Raw genomic sequence first — 18,173 nt, 5'->3', positions numbered from 1 at the left:
CTTTCAAATGTAAAAATTTGAAGGTGTATAAAACAAAACCAGTTAGAGCTTAGAGGAGGACTACTGAGGCTTTTGTACATCAAAGCCTCTTCAGGAAAATCTGACTTTTTTCATGCTGTGTAAATGCTGGGTAAATTAAGCCCTGCTCTGTTTCTATGACTAAGTTTACAGAAGACAGATTCATTGAGTTTTTCGTGTGTTTTGGCAACACAGTGTGTACATTTGGGTTCCTTTCAAGAAGTTAATATGTGGTCTAATTTTACCCCCAGGTCCTTGACCGTGAAGTTCACATATGTTCGTGAAAAACGGTGAACTTGATACAGAACTTATGATCATGTTCTCAGCGGATACAAGAAGCTGGTTGCAATTTTATCCTAATCCTCAGGAAAGTTCGGAGAGGGCTGGGAAAACCTCCACCGCTGAGTCATGTTGGGTCACGTACCTGGAATCAATTAATCCACCGCCTAACACACAAGTATTAAAACTTTGGACAAAAATGTCTCGCAAAGCACTCTGATCTCTATAGTAACAACTATTCTTGGCATCATAAAGAACATGTAATTGTATTTTAAAGGTTTTCTCTCCATTCGGTTTTGGTGGCACAAGAAACCTTTGTGAGCAGCACAGAAATGCAGAACGCTGCCATGTCAAGAATGATGTCAAACAGAGAAGAGCAATTCCTGTGAAATGTGAAATATCTGAACAATAACAAAACCCAAAGTATTGAGTGACCTGCAGGCGGATTATGATCCTTGAATCTTTTGAAATTACTCAATTATTTATTGTAAAAGTTGGTGGGCGAAAAGTGATGCAGGCTCTGTAAAAGCATCCAGTCGTTGATGGAGTTAGTTTGCACCCCAAACTTTTAAAAGGCTCAAAATTGCAAGGGGAAAAAATGTCCATTTGGGAGCCTGTACCTACCTGCCATCTCGGGGACTGAATAAATACTAATGTGGTCCATTTATTTTGAATCCACATCAGATGCTGACATGAAAGACTTTGAAAAATCAAGACAACGGACCGAGTTTATGACTCCTAACCAAGATGGCACATTGTCCCAATTCAGTCATATTGAAAAAATGTCCATGGTTGTTATTGGCACACACGCGGGGCTTCAGCTGATTTTCCTCCGAGACGTTGATACGGGAAATACCAAGACGGCTGTCCAGTACATATGTTTTATGTTTTTCTGGAAGAACTATATGAGTCAGATGAGTTCATGCTGAAGGGGGGGTCTTTCAGTCTGGACTCAGCAAGCTGACATATGGTGCAACAATGATCTGGATTCTCTGCAGGGATCCTGTAGAGACTCTGAGAAATTACATCAGACATAAATTTTGCCAAGAGCAATTCTGTGTTTTCCAGCTATTTATTTTGCAAGTAGTCTACTGCAACTTGTGCTTGACCAGGCAAGCACATCTACCGACTGTAGATGTGCTAGTTCTTAGCTTAAACAGATGTTTAAGCAAAGAAAAAGAGGATCTTGGGTTGGAATAACATTGCTCCTCCTTAATTGGGAAAAGGCTCACAAAAGTAGCAGAAACTTCATCATTTTACCCCGTTTGTTGTGACTCATTTTTGTCTACAATTGTATTTGGTTTTTAAGGACCATAAAATTTACATTTTTCAAAGATCCTGCTTTCAAAAGCTAGGAGTTTTGGGCTTTAAGTATGTGTTTATTGCCTGCTTCCCCATGTCTTCCTATGAATGAGAAAGTATTTCACAAAATTGAACGCAACAATTTGTGTGTGGAAAATCTGCAAAATGTTTCCTGCAGTTTCTGAAATTTGTGTTTTGTTAGTTTTTTGTTTTTTTGAGGGGGTCTCTTTTTTTTTGTTTTTTTGTTTTTGGCAAAATATGAATGCAACAGTAAAAATTTCTGTTGTTGCAATTTTCCACCTGTCTTCTTACTTTTTTTAAGTTTCCCAAAGCACAGCAGAAACCCAGTGAATAATGTTGGCAGTTTTAATCACTGGTGTCTAATGCAACATGCATCATCCACATCTGTCAGAGATTGTTAAACTTCACAGCAGTGAAAAAAAAAAAAAAAAACAGACTCACCAGACAGCAATTATGGTTAAGCTGATGGGAAGACCTGGTGGAAAACTCATTTACTCAGCAGACATTTTGACCCTTTTTAACCTTTATAAGGCTTAAAACACTGGTACAAAGTGTAGAAAATGAAAAGGCATTGCCCAGTATAAAAACCACTTCTGGTGATTGTGAAGCATTGAGCTATTTGCCCAAAATATCTTAATTTTAGGGTCTGTTTACTTTCCCCTGAAGTCGTAATGCTGGGGACACATGAAGGACAATATTGTCATGACGGAGCCCAAACAGATGGCCAAGATCCACAAGTTTAAACTGTCACATTGCCTTGCAAAGGAGCATGGAGTGAAAAACAGTGCAATCCTTCAACCATTTTAAGGGTTGGACTCTGAGGAGTTTAGGTCTGGCCCAGAGATTCTCTCCTCCTGCCGTACAACATACAGCCAGTGTCACAATGAACGAAATTTTATTCCGTAACATGGAAAAGAATCATGTGAAAAAGTTATCAGAGTATGATGACATTTAAGTCATGTGCATGTGTTTGGAGACTATTCAAGGTATATGTGGAATATGTGGCTCCATCTACAGTTGTATTTAATTTGTATGTAAATAATCCGTCCATACAACTGAAGTATGCTATGTTAAACACCAACAGACCATCTTAAGTATGCAGATAATCTGGTGGTCTTCATCCCAAGTGATAGTGCTTTACAGCAGCACCTACTTAATATGGTTGAATTGTTTACTGATTTTGTGGTTTTATATTTCAATTTTTCTTTTGTTTTTAAAATATTTTTTTATCTGTGTAACTTTTGACCGATGTTCCCTTACATAAAAAAAAAAAGTTGTAGATTTTTTTGACATTCACACGAAGTTGTGAATATCACTTTGTAGTTTAGTCATATTTAGCATGGATGATAAATCATAATATTTAACTGGTGATTTAAAAAAAAAATCAGAAGGTTATCAGAAGGATGACTATTATTATTTCATCCCTGTGTTGCCTGACGCTGCATTTGAAAAAGCCCTGCTGACTTGCAGATCCTAAATCAACTGCAGAACCCCCAAATGTGAATCCTTTTGGTTGTTGAGAAAATAAATACCTATAGGTTACTCCGGGATGATTCTGAAGAGAGACTTGTGCTGCCAAAGTCTTTGATTTTCAGGTTAAATGCAAGCTCATTTGAATTGTCTTTCTCCGTAGAGTTTGAAGATGACGAAAGTGTTCCTCCAACAGCCAATGAACTCGGAGTAAACCAGAACCATACATTTAAAACTGTCTCTTGCACTGCATTGATGAAGAGTTCAGAATGAATGGAACAATGAGGAAGTTGTTCTGAACTGCAGGCCCACTGCTGCTTGGATAACGCATTCCACCAGCTGTTGTATGAAGTGAATGATGGCCCCTTCGAGCTCTCAGGATGCACTGTGGGAAAGAAACTGAAAGGAGTCTTGCATCGTCATCAACTCCCCTTGGACTCAGGTAAGTTGAATCACTTATTATTTATCTCTTAGGATGTTTAGGCATTTGACATTGTTATTACCATTGTGTCCTTTGATATCAAGGTGTTACAAATCAAGTCAAATTTATCTGTATAGCACATTTTCAGCAACAAGGCAGTTCAAAGTGATTCACATGATACGAACATATCACAACAAACAACAGAGAAACATTACATTGCAATAAAGAGAAGTGATGAAAAGCTGCAATTCAGATAAAAATGGGTGTATTTTCACTCAAAGGAAACTCTTAATTAAATGTGTGTGAGGGGAAGGGAGGGTTTAGCATAGATTAAAAGAAATATGTTTCAGGTGTTTCAATAGTTACAGTTTTCTGGAAGTTTGCTCCAGATTCGAGGGGCATAAATATTTAATCCTGCTGCTGCAGGTTTGGTTCTTACTCGGGGTGTAAAGTAGATTTGAACCAAAAGACCTGAGTGGTCTGGAAGTTTGATGCAATTACTGAAGGTGTTTAATGTTTCTTGGTGCCAGTGAATAACTGAATATAGACTAACACAACTATTTTAAAGTCAATCATCTGAGATACCAGGAGCCACTGTAAGGATGTAAGAACTGGACTAAAGTTTTCCAAGTTTTAGAGCCTCGTAAGTAGACGTCCTGCTGCCATCTGGTGGACAATTACTGCAAATGGAAAAGGGTTCAGCAGTGCAAAGGAGAGCGACAAAAAACTTTAATTTTATGTAAAACTTAATTTTTTTTTAATCTCCCAGGAGCAGAAGACAAATATATATTTACACAGTAAAAATATTAAAGTGCAAATATGAACAAAATATGTAGATTATATTTTAAGTTCATAATTAATGAATAGAACAAACATGAGAATTTTATTTAGTTTTAATAATCATAATATTTGTCACTTTCTTGTGTGTGTGTGTGTGTGTGTGTGTGTGTGTGTGTGTGTGTGTGTGTGTGTGTGTGTGTGTGTGTGTGTGTGTGTGTGTGTGTGTTCAGCACTGCTCAGCGTCGCGTGGGGAGACGTGTGGCGTCGTTGTCATGGTTACAACAACACACGGTTTTGAACAATCAGTGCAGACAAACTTTTTCTCCACTCTGCTCCACTGAACAATGAATTAGCAACGACGCTTTTTGCTCCCGGAAAAATCCACCATGGAAGACGTCCCTGTTTCCGGTCTTCGGGTTCTGGACGAGGTAAAACTTCGGTGGTTTCGTGTTCACACTCGTTCCAATCGGTATCAGAACAGAACATAATGTCCATTTTATTTCTGGAAAAAGGGAAATCCTTCATCTTTAGCACAGCAGATACTATGTTATGTTGTAAAAGAAATAGACCACATAGAGAGGCTGCGTGTGAAAAAATAAGTTTACCTTCCACGCCTCTGTAAGATTGATGATTATCAGCCAATCAGGAGGCTGGTTTTGGAAACCAGGTGTCGCTAATTAGCTGCACGGTCAACGCGCCCCTTCCTCCCTAAACGCAGGATTCTCCACTTTACACAACATCACATGGGAAACAGAGTAAATGGTAAGAACTATTTTTAAACTCTTAACTTATTTCTACAGTGGAAATCCTAATTCATGGGTAGAAAGCGTTTAGAGTGACTGAGTGGACGTCTGCAAATTTGCTCAAAAATAAGACTGTCCAGTACTTAGAAACAAACCAGCTCCATTTCTACAGGCTTTAGTTGGCATGTTAAATGCTTAATGTACAACTTCTGTTGTATAAAAGATATATAAAAGGAAAGCATGACTTGATGCTTCAAGAAGTGCTTCTTAATGAAGTATTTATTTTATTAATACAATTCTAGATTATTGAAATATTCTAGCACCAATGATGATGAGGTGCTATTGAGTCAAGTGGGAGATTATCTGCTTGAGTGAAATTTGGTTTCCAACAGGACAATAAACCCAAATACAGCAAGAAGTTTACCACATAAACTATATATATATTTAAAAATATATATCACAAGTCAGGTGTTGCAATTGTCTAGCCTTGTCCAGACCCTCGCATAATAGAAACGCTATTGTGGGATGTTTTATTAGAGCTGTGCAAAAAGAAACTTCAACGACCTGAACTGATGTTGTAAATAAGACCAGACTGAAAGTCCTTTTATGGTGGGGGAAAAGACTGAGTCATACAGAAAAGAACTACTTAAAAGTTCTTGCTTGTAATGGTGTTTGTACAAGCCATTGAATTAGGGGTATACTTAGTTTATTCCCTTATGTTGTACATGTTTGTATAGTAATCGGTGTGTGAATAATGACAGTTAAACATTAGACTTCAATAGAACCCCATACCGATGCATAATGAAATACTTTCAAAACCTTTTTTGTTTTGTTTTTTGCCATGACTGCATTTGATTCCCAGGCATTCTATCAAAATTACAAATATGGCAATGTAGCACACGCAAACCTTTTTTTTTATTATTAAAAAAATGTAGATTTATTTTTGGCATGACAGATTAATATGACTAAAAAATATCAATATGGTAGATGCACAAAGGTCCAAATACATGTATTAGAACGATCACAAATATGCACAGTCAACAGTGTATAGACTTTGTACTGTATGATCAACCAGACATACATATAATATAAAAGCTCTGTTACATCACAAAGTAAAATAAATACTGTACACATCAAACATGAACACTTCTTTAGTCCATCTTTGCCTTTCAGTGTGTATAAAATTGACTATATGGTGCTATACAGTTTTCTAACACTAGATAGCAGTATTGTACACAAGGTTGACGAGGAGAACCTCAAAAAGTTTAAAACGTGTCAACAATAAGAGCTGTACAGCACCAAGAGATGATGGGAAAATAATTGAAACTGTTCAGTGTCAAGAGCAATTTATCAGATAGTCAGTAATCTAAGCTCTACCGCATACAAGTAGAGCTATAGGGATACCTCTAAGGCCGCACATTTTCCCCGGCGAATTTCATAATGTTTAGGATAATGATGCATTACCACACTGCCCCGGTGTAATTAAACAGTCCCAGCAGGATGTCGTTCATGAGTAATTTCAGACACAAAACTCTATCATAAGCTCCCTCACTTGAGTGGTCGTTGTTAATTATGAAATCATTTACAGCAGAGAAAATGATAGCTCATTAGTTTTTACTACTGGTATGTGCTGTGCTGTGCTGTGTCTCAGCAGGGATTATAGCACGATGCAGCAGGATGAAAGTGGGAGAAATGTCAGGGACCGGTGAAAAATTATCCACGTTAACGTCCCGTGGAATATTACAGCACCCGGAAGGAGGCTGGCCTTTACGCTGCATTTTTAAAGAATTATTATTTTTATAGTCTGTCATTTTTCACAGATGAATTTCTTTTATTATTACTATTATTATTGTCATATTAATCCAACATTTCAAAGGCCACGCTCACATACAGTAAAATGGGATGGCACAATATGATATTTCACAATGATTTTTGTTGGTACTGCAGTCAAACTTTCTTCACCACTTATGTTTGCATGTTTATGTAAGCATGTGTGAATGTCTACATGAAAAAATGTGGAGGTTTTTGTTCTTGAATTTTCTCCTTCTTGTGTGAAGATTTGCCTGTCCTCTTAAGGAACATAGTTTTTGGGCCTTATCATCATCTTGACGGTCTTGAAGGCCTGCCTGTAGTTGGTGGGGTAGTACTCTGTTGTCATGTTGTGCCACGTTCCCCAGAAGATCCCGTTCCTGACACCCTTGTACCTCTTGTGGTAGTACTTCCCGTTGAGGTTGGCAGACATGCAAGCATCGAACCACCAGCCAGAGCTGTAGTACGCGCCGCAGTTTCCAGAGGGGTACATGTCATTGTCACGGTCGGGGGTGGAGAAGAACTTCTGGTCGTGGTTGAAGTGCTTGTTGAAACTGATTGCATTCCCAGCTGTTCCACTGCAAGAGGACAGATATGTGCTCTTCTAGTGAAAGGTTTATGTACACTGACCATTCCAAATAATGTTGTATTCATTCAAATTTATTTTAAAACTGAGACATATATTTGAATTTCAGTTGTTGTGTTATATCTATTGTTTTATCTGTACATAGCCGAAAGGATAAACAGAGGACAAATTATGTATTTTTCAGACACATAGAACCCTATGTGTCTGAAAAATACAGACACATAGAATGCTTTATATATATCACATATAAAAGAAAATTGACTCCCTAATTCAATACCTTGAAAGTGGTTCTCTGTCTCTTTAGAAACTCTTATTTCTGAAATTCGACCTTCAATAAATCATCCCAGCATCGCTCCTTTACTACCCCTTTAACAATATTTTTACCGCCGTTGCACTGAGAAGTTGGTTGTTTAATGCGCTGAGTAGTTGTACAGTTCTGCCAGGTGTTTGCTAATTGCTGCTGGCTAGTTTGAAGGAGCTGAGTAGGAGAGTCACAAGGGAGAGCTGCTCTGGAAAGCAAAAGCTCAAAGGTGTGGAAACCGAAGCTCTGAAGGAGCTGGGCCTCGAACCAGCTTCCTTAGGAACCATCTAATTTAAATTACCTCTACCAAGTCTTCCAAGACCAAGACTACCTGATGCTTATACCTGCTAAGTATATGTCTAAGAGCCCCCAAATTCATTACAATTAAGTAGTGAGTGTAAGCAAGCCTTGTGCCTGAAATATAAATCAGCAGTGTGTCAGATGCAGCAACGAACATACAAACTACAATACTCTTACCTGTACCCGCTGATGGAGAGTCGGTAACGCAAGTACTCATTAGCCACGTAGAATTGGTCGTACTTTGCGTATTCCCGGACATCCTCAAAGTCCTCCAGCTCAATGCGCAGAATCATGTCTTTGGCCTTTGTCAGCAGGTGAATGTGGTCATTGCCGAGCCAGAACTCGCTTCTGCCAGACAGATTAGCGAGGAACAGGAGAAAGGAAGGAAACCAAGAGTCAGGCATACAATATAAATGAGCTTAAATCCTGGCACAGTTAGAGATTGCGTGTGTTTATCCAAACAAAATTAACTTATCTCCACAAATGAGAGGGTGTGGGGATGGGAAGCAAAAGCATTCAGGAGTGTGACCGAAAAATAGATGAAAGAGGTTATTATTTTTTTAGTAGGAGGGAGTGCTGGAGCTGCAGGCATGGTTATCAAGAAGTTACCATGGTTATTTTTTTTTTAGAAAAAACAACAGGGAAGATAAAAAGAATAAAGATATTGATCTGAAAGTTGAATCCAAATAAAACAGAAGCCTGGTACGCTTCTCACTATTACTTCTAAACATCAACAGCCTTGTGTGCTAAATAATTGATTTTACTCTGAAAAGTTTGCAGCCTGTGGGGGAGGAGGGAGCAGATTTTGCGTGGGCAGAATCTTATTTTACATGTGAAAATCAATCGGCGTTAGTGGAAACAGGTGGCAAACAATCTGCGATATTGAGAACAGGTGGGCTGCGTTATTGTTATGACTTCACAGAGCAGGCCGGGCATTTTAAGTTGAGGTTTGAGGGGCAAAATTCTTAACATACGCACTCATTTCCTGCAGCATTGTCTGTAAATAACCTGCAGATTTTGCGAGTACATTGGTTGCATTTTAATAATAAAGCTAGCTCACGATGAAGGTTGGTGGATGTGGCAATGATTGCAAATAGATGTTTAATACAGAAAACCCTAACATTTTGCTTTCCTATAAAAAGTAATTTAAAAATTGATTTGATATAGATGGATTGTTTTGCAATATAATTATATATATTTTAAAAAAACTAAGCATCCCCTTTTGCACTTGGTAACTTCATAAATGATTTGCTTTTAAAATCATTAATTTACATACACATATACCACATTAACCTGGGTAGTGATTACAGCTGGTAAGTTGTATAGTTATCTTGTTACTGGAACAGTTTAACTTTCATGTCATTGGAACACAGCAAGTAGCCACCAGCACTTGTAATTATTTTACTTTCTGATGTTTTTTTTTTAAAATTATCACTAGCTCTAAGTGGCTGCTTCCTTCCAACCAAGTTCTGTTGCATGTCAAGTTTTACCAGTGGTGTTTTCACAATAGAAAAATCATTGCTGGAGAATAATCCAGGAAAGCTGATGATTGTAAATATGTTTGATTTGTTTGAATGCAGTTTTTACTGCATTCAAATGAGACGTCACACAATGCTGATTGACTTTACAGGGTGGACACTGATTTATATTGACAATACACTGACAGTTGAGCTTTTTCTTTTCTTCTTTTTTTATTTGCACCATTTCCCCCACCCAACGTCATGCGCATCAAAACCTGTCACTGGCAGTTTCTGATCTTTAGTGCCTGAAGAATAGAAGCGTCAGTTCGTATAGAAAATATTGACTTCCTTGTGCATACTGCAGTAAAGTGTTCTACATTGCAAGAAACCCCCATAGAACCAACCTCTTAACAGAATTTTTTCTCAATAATGATGCTGTCAGGATGGGATTTTCTGCACTGCCTGCATTCCAATATTAAAAGCGTATTCTAGTTTAGTGCCACAGTCACCATAAAAGTGAGGAGTCAAGCTTCATAAAGCGCTGCATCCTACAAATCGTATAATGCTTTGCAGTTGCAGATTTTATTAGATCCTCCATGCTGTTAAATTCTGAGGTTTATAGTCCAGATCCCTGTCAGGTTAAATTAACCTTGATGTAAATAGGGTTATTTCTCATTCCATACCTACGAGGTGTTTACTACAACACCACAGTCAGCATGATGAAGGGCTGCACTATAACCTATTTTGTGACCCTATTTGAGCGCCATCTTTTCCTGCATATGAGTTTAACAATGTGCCTAGCTGTTCTGTTTTTATGCATCTAAAAAAAAACAATAAACAAACCTCAGGTTCCCAAACCCTTTCTTGTACTCGGCCCATGTCCGGTTGAAGCTGACGGATCCGTCAAGGCGCTGCTGAATGACAGTCCAGCCACCACCGAAGGACTCCATTTCACAGAAGACCTCAAATGTTCCATTGCGAGGGTCAGGGGTCACTCTGTAAACACCGTTCTTCCTCACCTCCAGGGCGTTATAGTCCGAGCAGTCCCGAGGGGCGACGATGACTGGTTGAAAAATGGAGAGAAAGCAAGTTTTTACTGAATAATATTATTCTCTACTAAAGCAAGAGACTGTAACAGTCAATATCAATCTTGAGTAAGTTACTCTGGGAAACTTCTGTAGCCATTTTCTACAGATCTCCCTCTTTAACCTACAAAAACTGTATCATGAAAACCTGTAGTTTTTAAATCTAGATATACCTTGATAGTGGTAATTAGTATGTCAACTACACCACTTTAGAGAAAACATTCAGTTGCAATGTTAATATCGTAATGTTTGTGTTGATCATCATTGACCTACAGTATATATTTCTTACTCTTCTTCCTTTTCTGTCATTACAATTTCCCCATCCCTTTTACCGAGTGTTGGCATCTTAGTCCCAATAAATCTAACTCTGTGGGCATCAAGGACAGTGAGTCCAGGAAATAAACCAAAAAAAAAAAAAATTGGCTTGAGGAATGTGGCTGTAGGGAGCCTAAATAAATAAAGTCCTACTAAAAATTGCATCCAAACCATTCTTTGCAATTGTGATATTGTGCAAACTGATACAGCCAATAAATAATGTGATTCGACATATTGTGCAGTTCTATTATTTAAGTAATCTTATCGATATTTGGATGAAAATGTTGTACCAAAAATCAAATTCTTGTCCCCTGTCTCTTTTTTCCCCTGCCATTTCTTTTTATTCCAGGATTTCCTGCTCTTTTATTCTGTGCTGCACAGCAAGTTATGAGTCCAACCTAAAAATATGAACTGAAAGGCCTGTGTCAGGCTGCATTTATGAACTGACAGGGACGGACATGTCAAAAGTCGGGAAAGTGTGAAACTGGATTGAAAAGCATACTTCCCTCTGAATTCATTTTGGCTGGGTGAGCAGCATGTGGACCCCACTTGAGTTTCCATTGTTGATGCTGTTGACTCACTGCTGGGGCTGTTTGGCAGGATGGTGAATTAAAACTGACATAAACCTCAGGTAATGGGAGGGGAAGTCTAGACTGAATAATGTGTGCGAGTAGAAGAAACATGCTGTTTCCAGATGCTCAGAGACTCATCTACTTTATTCTCCTGCTGCAATTCAGAAGGCACTTAAGCCGCAAAAGGTCTGCTGGTGGCGAGTCTTGCTAAGGAGAATGGTTTAAAAGTCAAGTGTGAGGTTAAATTGTACCCTTGTCACAGTAATGGCTCTGTCAGCACTTGGCATTTAAAGTATTGACCTGTAAATTCTTCCTCTGTCCTGTTCACTTTGTGTCTAAGTGCAGTTTTTGCACTTCACTACTTCCTCCGGGTTTGTCCCCATCCATTTGATGCGGCAGCCAGTGTCCCTGGATGGACCAGGTAGTCTGGCACTGAGCCTTTAAAATCATTTAATTATAGTATTAGTCATTTACTGGTGTCTGAAAGACTGCTAAGTGTCGCCGATTGTTGAGTTAAATTAGAGGACAGCTGCTCTGCGCCATAGAAAGAAAAAATGGCACTAATAATGTCTGCAACAACCAAAAGAAAACCCTGGCGCCCTCCGGTTGTTATGCAGTTTTGCTTCAAATTTGCTATACTTTATAAAAAACGGACCTCAGTCTCCAGCTGAAGTCAACCCATCAGCTTAAAACATCAAATGATACCGGCATGAGATCTAAAATAGTGCTGTTGTAAATGGGTTGTTGGTGATTAATTTTTACTTTCAAACCTAAAAGAAAAGGCAACTTAAAAAACTCAGACTTAATCTAATGCTTTTGAGTATTACTGACATTAACCAGCTGAATTCTTTGCAGTCTTTGTCTTTCACTGACTTGCTTGGTATGTGACTGTAAGCTGATTTGTCTGACTAGCTGACTGACATAGTTATTAAAGACATTTAAACTGCTTAAAATCCTCATTGCCTATTTCTAACAGACTATTTTCTTGTCATAAAAAATAAATATAAAAACATTGCAGTTGGCTTTCTAAAGATGCGAAGGGTGAAAGAGACGTTTGTATGATGAAGCGATGGCTTTTTTTCCTATGAGGTCATTGTAAGATCAAAAAAGAGCAAGAGTGTGTTCAGTTTGGATGGACTAAAACTCATCAAAGAGAAAACATCCAGTCATCACATTTGAAGAAAAGCACATTGTTGATTAGTGAGTAATTGTGGCTTAACGCTTGAACTGCTATCAGCTTGCCTTGAGCGTTACTTCCTTGCAGAAATGTGCTTATCGGAATTGACAGCAGGGATGAAAAGAAATGTTTACAGCACTCTGTCAAAATGCCTTTATTGCTCTTTTAGTATTGTTGGTCTGTGAAAAATTTACCTTGACTTAAATGGCACTGTTGATTTACACTGTGGCCATAGTAACTCCTCCATCAGTGGTAGATTACACGCTCATTCATGACGTAGGAGCTGTTGTCATGAACTGATGTCAAACTAGTCATCTTACGATGAAAGTTCAATGATCCAAACTTGTAGTGGAAGTCGTTTTTTTTTGCTCAAATGATATAATTTGTACATTTTTCCGATTAATTTGAAATGTTTACTTGCTGAATTCTCCATGTTGGACAACTGAATTCACACACATTTGCCTTTATGAAAAAGATTGTGGTTCATAAAGGATGAAAACTTTATGAACCACCAGTATTTCCCATTTTAAGATTAGTTTTTACCCATGTGAAAGACACTGGTGTTGCATCTGTGCAATATATCTGGTAGCTCTAAGCTGTGGTGCTCATACAGAATTTGACAGGTTCAAATACATCCTTAGCAACCTGGCTTTGCAGGAGATAAAGCTTTGTGTGATAAAGTATCAAATAAAAGAAACTGTATTCATGCGTCATGTAAATTTAAAGCTGAAGCCCAGTACAACTTTATAATTAATGTACATGCAACGTTGTTTACTTCATTTAAAATGTCTACATAAAACCAGATTTAGAGGTTAAGGGATCTGATTGGATTCTTCTCCGAAAACATGAAAGGATGTAAATATCTTAAAATTTCATTTGAGTTCAGACGCAATTAAATATTTACCCAAGGCCGTGTTATGAACTGGCTCTCATCAAAAGATGTTTTCCAATTTCCCTTGTACCAGCTGGTTTATGTCCTCACTTCTCTTTGGATTGATATGAAGCAAAATTAGGCAAACATCCTTAACCTGAGGGATGTTTAACCTGAGGGAGACTTAACTGTCAATTTATTCAGCTTGACGTGTTGGATGGTTGTACAAAGACGAGTGTCACTGGCTTGGCGAGCCATCCATGACTTGTGCAATGTCAGGAGAGGCGCCTCAACGACTGCTTGTGTTATTAGCAAGTCTTTCTATGCAGCAAAGTGTAAGAACATGACTGCCAAAAGAAGAGAAGCAAGGGGAAAGACACGATGAGGTGAACTGGAACGACAATTTAAGAAGGCAGAAGTTTAATAATAAGCAACAGAGACAAAATGTAAAATTGCGAAATTAAAAGAGTTGAGTTCTCTGGGGGAGAAAAAAGTAAATGAAAGAAAAAGATGACAGGAACTTGGTGCGAAGTTGGGAGATAGAGGCGAGAGAAGGAGATGCGATTCTCTTCACTGTCCCAGCTAATCTTCTTAGAAATAGGCTCACATCTGTTTTCCACATGAAAGCCCCAATACAGTGTCACATCCATTCATGCAGCATCAGGATATTATTCACTTTGTTGTGTGCATTTCTGGTGTGCTCTCATGCAAGGAGTCTTTCACATCAATGCAAAGTGGGATGCATGTGGGGTTTAGCTAGGTTGTAGCTGCTATCAATAGATTTAAGAGAGACTATTGTAAGATTTTACATTAAAAGCTTTTTGAACTCTTTGTACAGTGAAAGTATGTTTCTCTTATTTTGAGTTGCTCCATATGAAGGATAATGGAGGCTCAAAGCACTTGAATTAGTTATATAAGAGCCAATGAAAATGCAAGCTTTGTGCCTGGCTGTCACATTGCTTCACTCTTGTTCATCATGATCAACTTGAAAGAATTTTGCTTGTTTAAAATAAAATCAAGATGGAATGCAATGATGGATATTTCCAAGTTTAATCCAAAAATATCTCCCGAAAATTGCTTCAGAGAGGATTTGTATTTCCAGTGGGAAAAATTTCAGTGTTTTCTGAATCTAGATTAGAACTTATTTGCATTTCTAGACTTTGACCTCTGCCCATTTGTCTGCAAATTAGCCTTTAGCTGGTGGGCCTACGGACAATGGTTTCTTTTAAATGTAACATTGTTTTATGTCTTGTCCCCTAATCTATCCATTTTTCCATTCCATCCACCTATTTTAGGCATCTGTCCCGACGTTCATCCTGTATTTCATTCCAGTAATTCCATCTATTTCCCAAATGCACACACACACACACACATTTTCCAGAAGAAGATAAAGATTGATCAGTCCTTAACCCTATGTCTTACAGTGTTAAAACTTGTGTTGAATGGCCTATGAATATTTGAGTCTGCAATAGCATAGTTTCACAACACAAAAAAATGTAGGGTCATTTTCATACCGCCTATTAAAATAGGGATGTTGTACGGGAACTTGCAGAGTAGATGTTTTCACTTCCCATTTCAGTAAAACTAAAGTCCTTGTAAGGTGGCGGCGATGGAGCAGAGTTTGTTTTTTCAAGTGATTGCAGGGTCCACTTTGGAATGATTGGACCGCCGCTGTGCCAGAAAATTCACCTCAACACAACATAAAACTGCATGAGTAATGTCAGTGCTGAACTTTACATCTGTGTTGAATTTGTGAAATAGAAACAAAAAATGGGGAGAGCTCTTAATCTTCCTCGCATTCATTGCAAAACATGCATGGGAGGAGAACACAACGATAAGAACCTGTTTAAATGACAAAGACCGCTGCGATTGTTATGCTGTGAAAAATGCATCCAAAAGGGTCTTGTGAATGTTATTCTACAAGAAATATTAGAGGATTAGAGGATTTAAATTATTTACATAATCACCCCCCAAGAATCCTGAAAGAAGACTACTTACACTGGGGGCTGTTCTGTGCTGCGCACTGGGTAGTACAGCTGGAGCTCAGCTTGTTGACCACTCCGGTGATGTTCTCCACCCGTCTGTCCACCATAGCCTGCACGTTGTCGATGTTGAGCAGGTTTAGTCCCTCCAGCCTGCCCTGGAGAGCTGATATCTGGCTCCTGGCATTGCGCAGGCTGGCCGACATCCTGTTCAGTTTCACCTGAGGAAAAAAGGCCGAAAGCGGGAGTAAAGAAAATTGTTCTTGGCATTAACTACAAAGCAGGTGGATTATTATAGGCGCCAGCCAATGTGAATTTCGGAATGGGAATGGTGTCTGCGCGACAATTGGCAGTCTGCCAATGAGGCTGTAAGAATCAACAAGCTTGCCGCTCGACTCCCAATTTCTGTCGCCGTTACGGCTTTTGTCTAATGCTGATTTCCCATCCATGTTTACAGTAGCAGGAATTTTCCCTGGTGGAATGGTGCCAGTAAAGACCTTGAAGGTCTTTAAGCATCTGGTCTGTTTATATTCCACTTGGGTGCATTAGACTGGGCAGATCTAAGGTGTTCCCAATGTTTTTACAGCTCATCTTTTGTCCATTTAATTTGGTAATTCTGTCGGGGCTTTTACAAGAGGACCAGTCTCATAAACTTACTGAATGTGATCTTATTTATGATGGAAGTAAATGAAAAATGGTGCATTGCTGTCATTGCAGTGCTTGTATTGCTCCTACAAACTACGGGGTTTGGAGTTGGGGTAAGCCCAAGTTGTCACATGTTACAAGTCAAATTTATCACAGTGGCATTTTGTATTGGTTGAAGTAAAAATGCATACAACAAATATATTTTTCTTTTTGAAGACTTTAGCCTCTTACCTGCATCTCCTGCATACTGCTTGGGTTTGTCATGATTTTCCCAAAATTGGATCCTTTCCCCATTCTGGCACTGTCCAAAATAGGTCCAGGAACCATTCCATCTCCCCTCTGCTCTTGGCTGGACCCTCTCTGAAGATCCAGTTCTGCATCTTCTCCAGCATCCCCTTGAATGGGGATCTGTGTTTCTCCCTGGTCTGCTTGCTGATATCCAAAGACCCTATTGCTCCGTTCCCCACGGCACTCCTGGCACCCGCTTTTCAGCTTGTTCACCACCTCTTTGAGGCTCTGCAACTCCTTCATCGTCTTCTCCAGCAGCCTGAACTGCTTGGGCAGCTGAATAGTGAGAGGAGGCAAGGTAAGCTGGTAGGGGCATTCTTCACTATCCTCGAGCCCAGCTCCAGAGCTCCCACAGTGGCCAGAGGGTCGAAGTTTCACGGGGCAAGCGGTGGAGTGACCAGATTCAGATCCAAGACCGTAAGCTCCTCTAGTGTCCCAACGCTGGTGAGAGTTGACAGAATACTCTTCTGCCAGGGTGGCTTGCACCACCAAGGTGGCCATGAGCAGGAAAGTAGCACAAATGCAGAGCAATCTTGTCCTCATTTTAGCAAGATTTGTAAAAGCAAAACAAGCCTGGAGGTTGACAAGAGTAGATGCAAGACGGGTAGATCAACTTGCAGTTTGATGGAGTTGATTTTAGGCGAGTATTTGCCTAAAGATTCTGAGTAAAAAGCCTACAAGACCGAGCGTCCAGTATCTCACTGGCTTTGGTGCGTTGCTCTGTTTGTATCTTTCCGCGCGTTTGTGTGTGCAACCGCAGCCTGCAGGAGGAGAGCGCAGGGGAACTGCTGCTGCCTCAGATAGCTGTGTCATTAATATCAGGACATGGGAGGGAGGGAGAGTTAGAGAGAGGGATGGGAGAGAGCGAGTGCTGAGTTTAGGAGGATGGGAGGGGCAGTACTATTGCGTATTACAAAACACTTTCCACAGCATTGAGAGAAAGTATAGAGATGGAGAAAGATTACACTGGGGTGTGACATTGGGAAGGAGAGGCAGTAAAGAGGTACTGCATATAGTGAGAAAAGCTTTCACTGTCACTCAGGTAATGTTGCCCACTTTCTTCACTGTGAAGGCAGTGACTTTCTCAAAGGAGCGACGCATCTGTGCATATTAATTATCAACTCAGCAGCCTTTAGATGAGGCTGTCTTCAGGCTTTGGGAGTTTAACTGTGTCTAAAATTTCAAGACCCTTTCAGTGAGCCTGTTCAGACTCATGAGCTTATTTGGATGTTTCCCTCATGTCTCAAAATTAGGTTCTGGAGTGCACAGTCTTAATTTTCACTATAAATGTTAGCTTATAATTTGCATAAATCTATTTTTTAATGTATATTTCCTCCTTTCCTAACAATTCATTCTGAAGAAATGTATCTGGAATATTTTTTTTAATTCACATCTGGCATGTGGTCACCAAGACTTCATAATAGCAATTGGATGTTATCCACTCTGGTTGGATGTAAATATAAAATCCCTTTTAAAGTGCAAGATTTTCATTTTGTATAAATTGAGACCATATAAAATCATTTCAAAGCTTTTTACGGCAGCAGAAAACTGTTACATTGCATACAATGTCATACTTGTCTGCAATTCACCCGAAACAATCACGGCAATATAGCAAAATGTGAAGATGCTTAGTTATGATTTATGAATTTTGACTCCAGACGAGCCACGTGGGTCTGGTAGAAAAAGACTGAATATCTGGGAAAGCTCCTAGCTCACTTAAGAATGAAACAGGATTTGTGATACAGAGG

At 39.2% G+C, this 18,173-nt stretch overlaps 2 protein-coding genes across 3 annotated transcripts in view; one reads left to right on the top strand and one right to left on the bottom strand.

Annotated features, from left to right (window-relative positions):
• Window positions 1–4,562: 4,562 nt before the first annotated feature.
• Window positions 4,563–18,173, top strand: part of ccdc146 (coiled-coil domain containing 146) — a 50,881-nt gene continuing 37,270 nt past the window's right edge. For both annotated transcript variants that reach the window (XM_055054805.1, XM_055054808.1), the window contains exon 1: window positions 4,563–4,719. In XM_055054805.1, coding sequence (XP_054910780.1) covers window positions 4,678–4,719 — 42 coding nt within the window. In that variant the 5' untranslated portion in view covers window positions 4,563–4,677. The remainder of the gene's footprint in view (window positions 4,720–18,173) is intronic.
• fgl2a (fibrinogen-like 2a) lies at window positions 5,927–17,209 on the bottom strand. The gene is made up of 5 exons (XM_055054814.1): window positions 16,369–17,209; window positions 15,509–15,713; window positions 10,334–10,553; window positions 8,208–8,378; window positions 5,927–7,421 (listed from the first exon to the last, which is right to left on the bottom strand). The coding sequence occupies exons 1-5, from the start codon at window positions 16,966–16,968 to the stop codon at window positions 7,106–7,108; spliced, it is 1,512 nt and encodes a 503-aa protein (XP_054910789.1). The 5' UTR covers window positions 16,969–17,209; the 3' UTR covers window positions 5,927–7,105.

This window comes from Poeciliopsis prolifica, unplaced genomic scaffold (assembly GCF_027474105.1).
Source record: "Poeciliopsis prolifica strain line A6 unplaced genomic scaffold, Auburn_PproV2 SCAFFOLD040, whole genome shotgun sequence".
In the NCBI taxonomy this organism is placed as follows: Eukaryota; Metazoa; Chordata; class Actinopteri; order Cyprinodontiformes; family Poeciliidae; genus Poeciliopsis; species Poeciliopsis prolifica.
The sequence above is the reverse complement of the archived record's forward strand: the minus strand, read 5'-3'. Positions and strand labels throughout refer to the sequence as shown.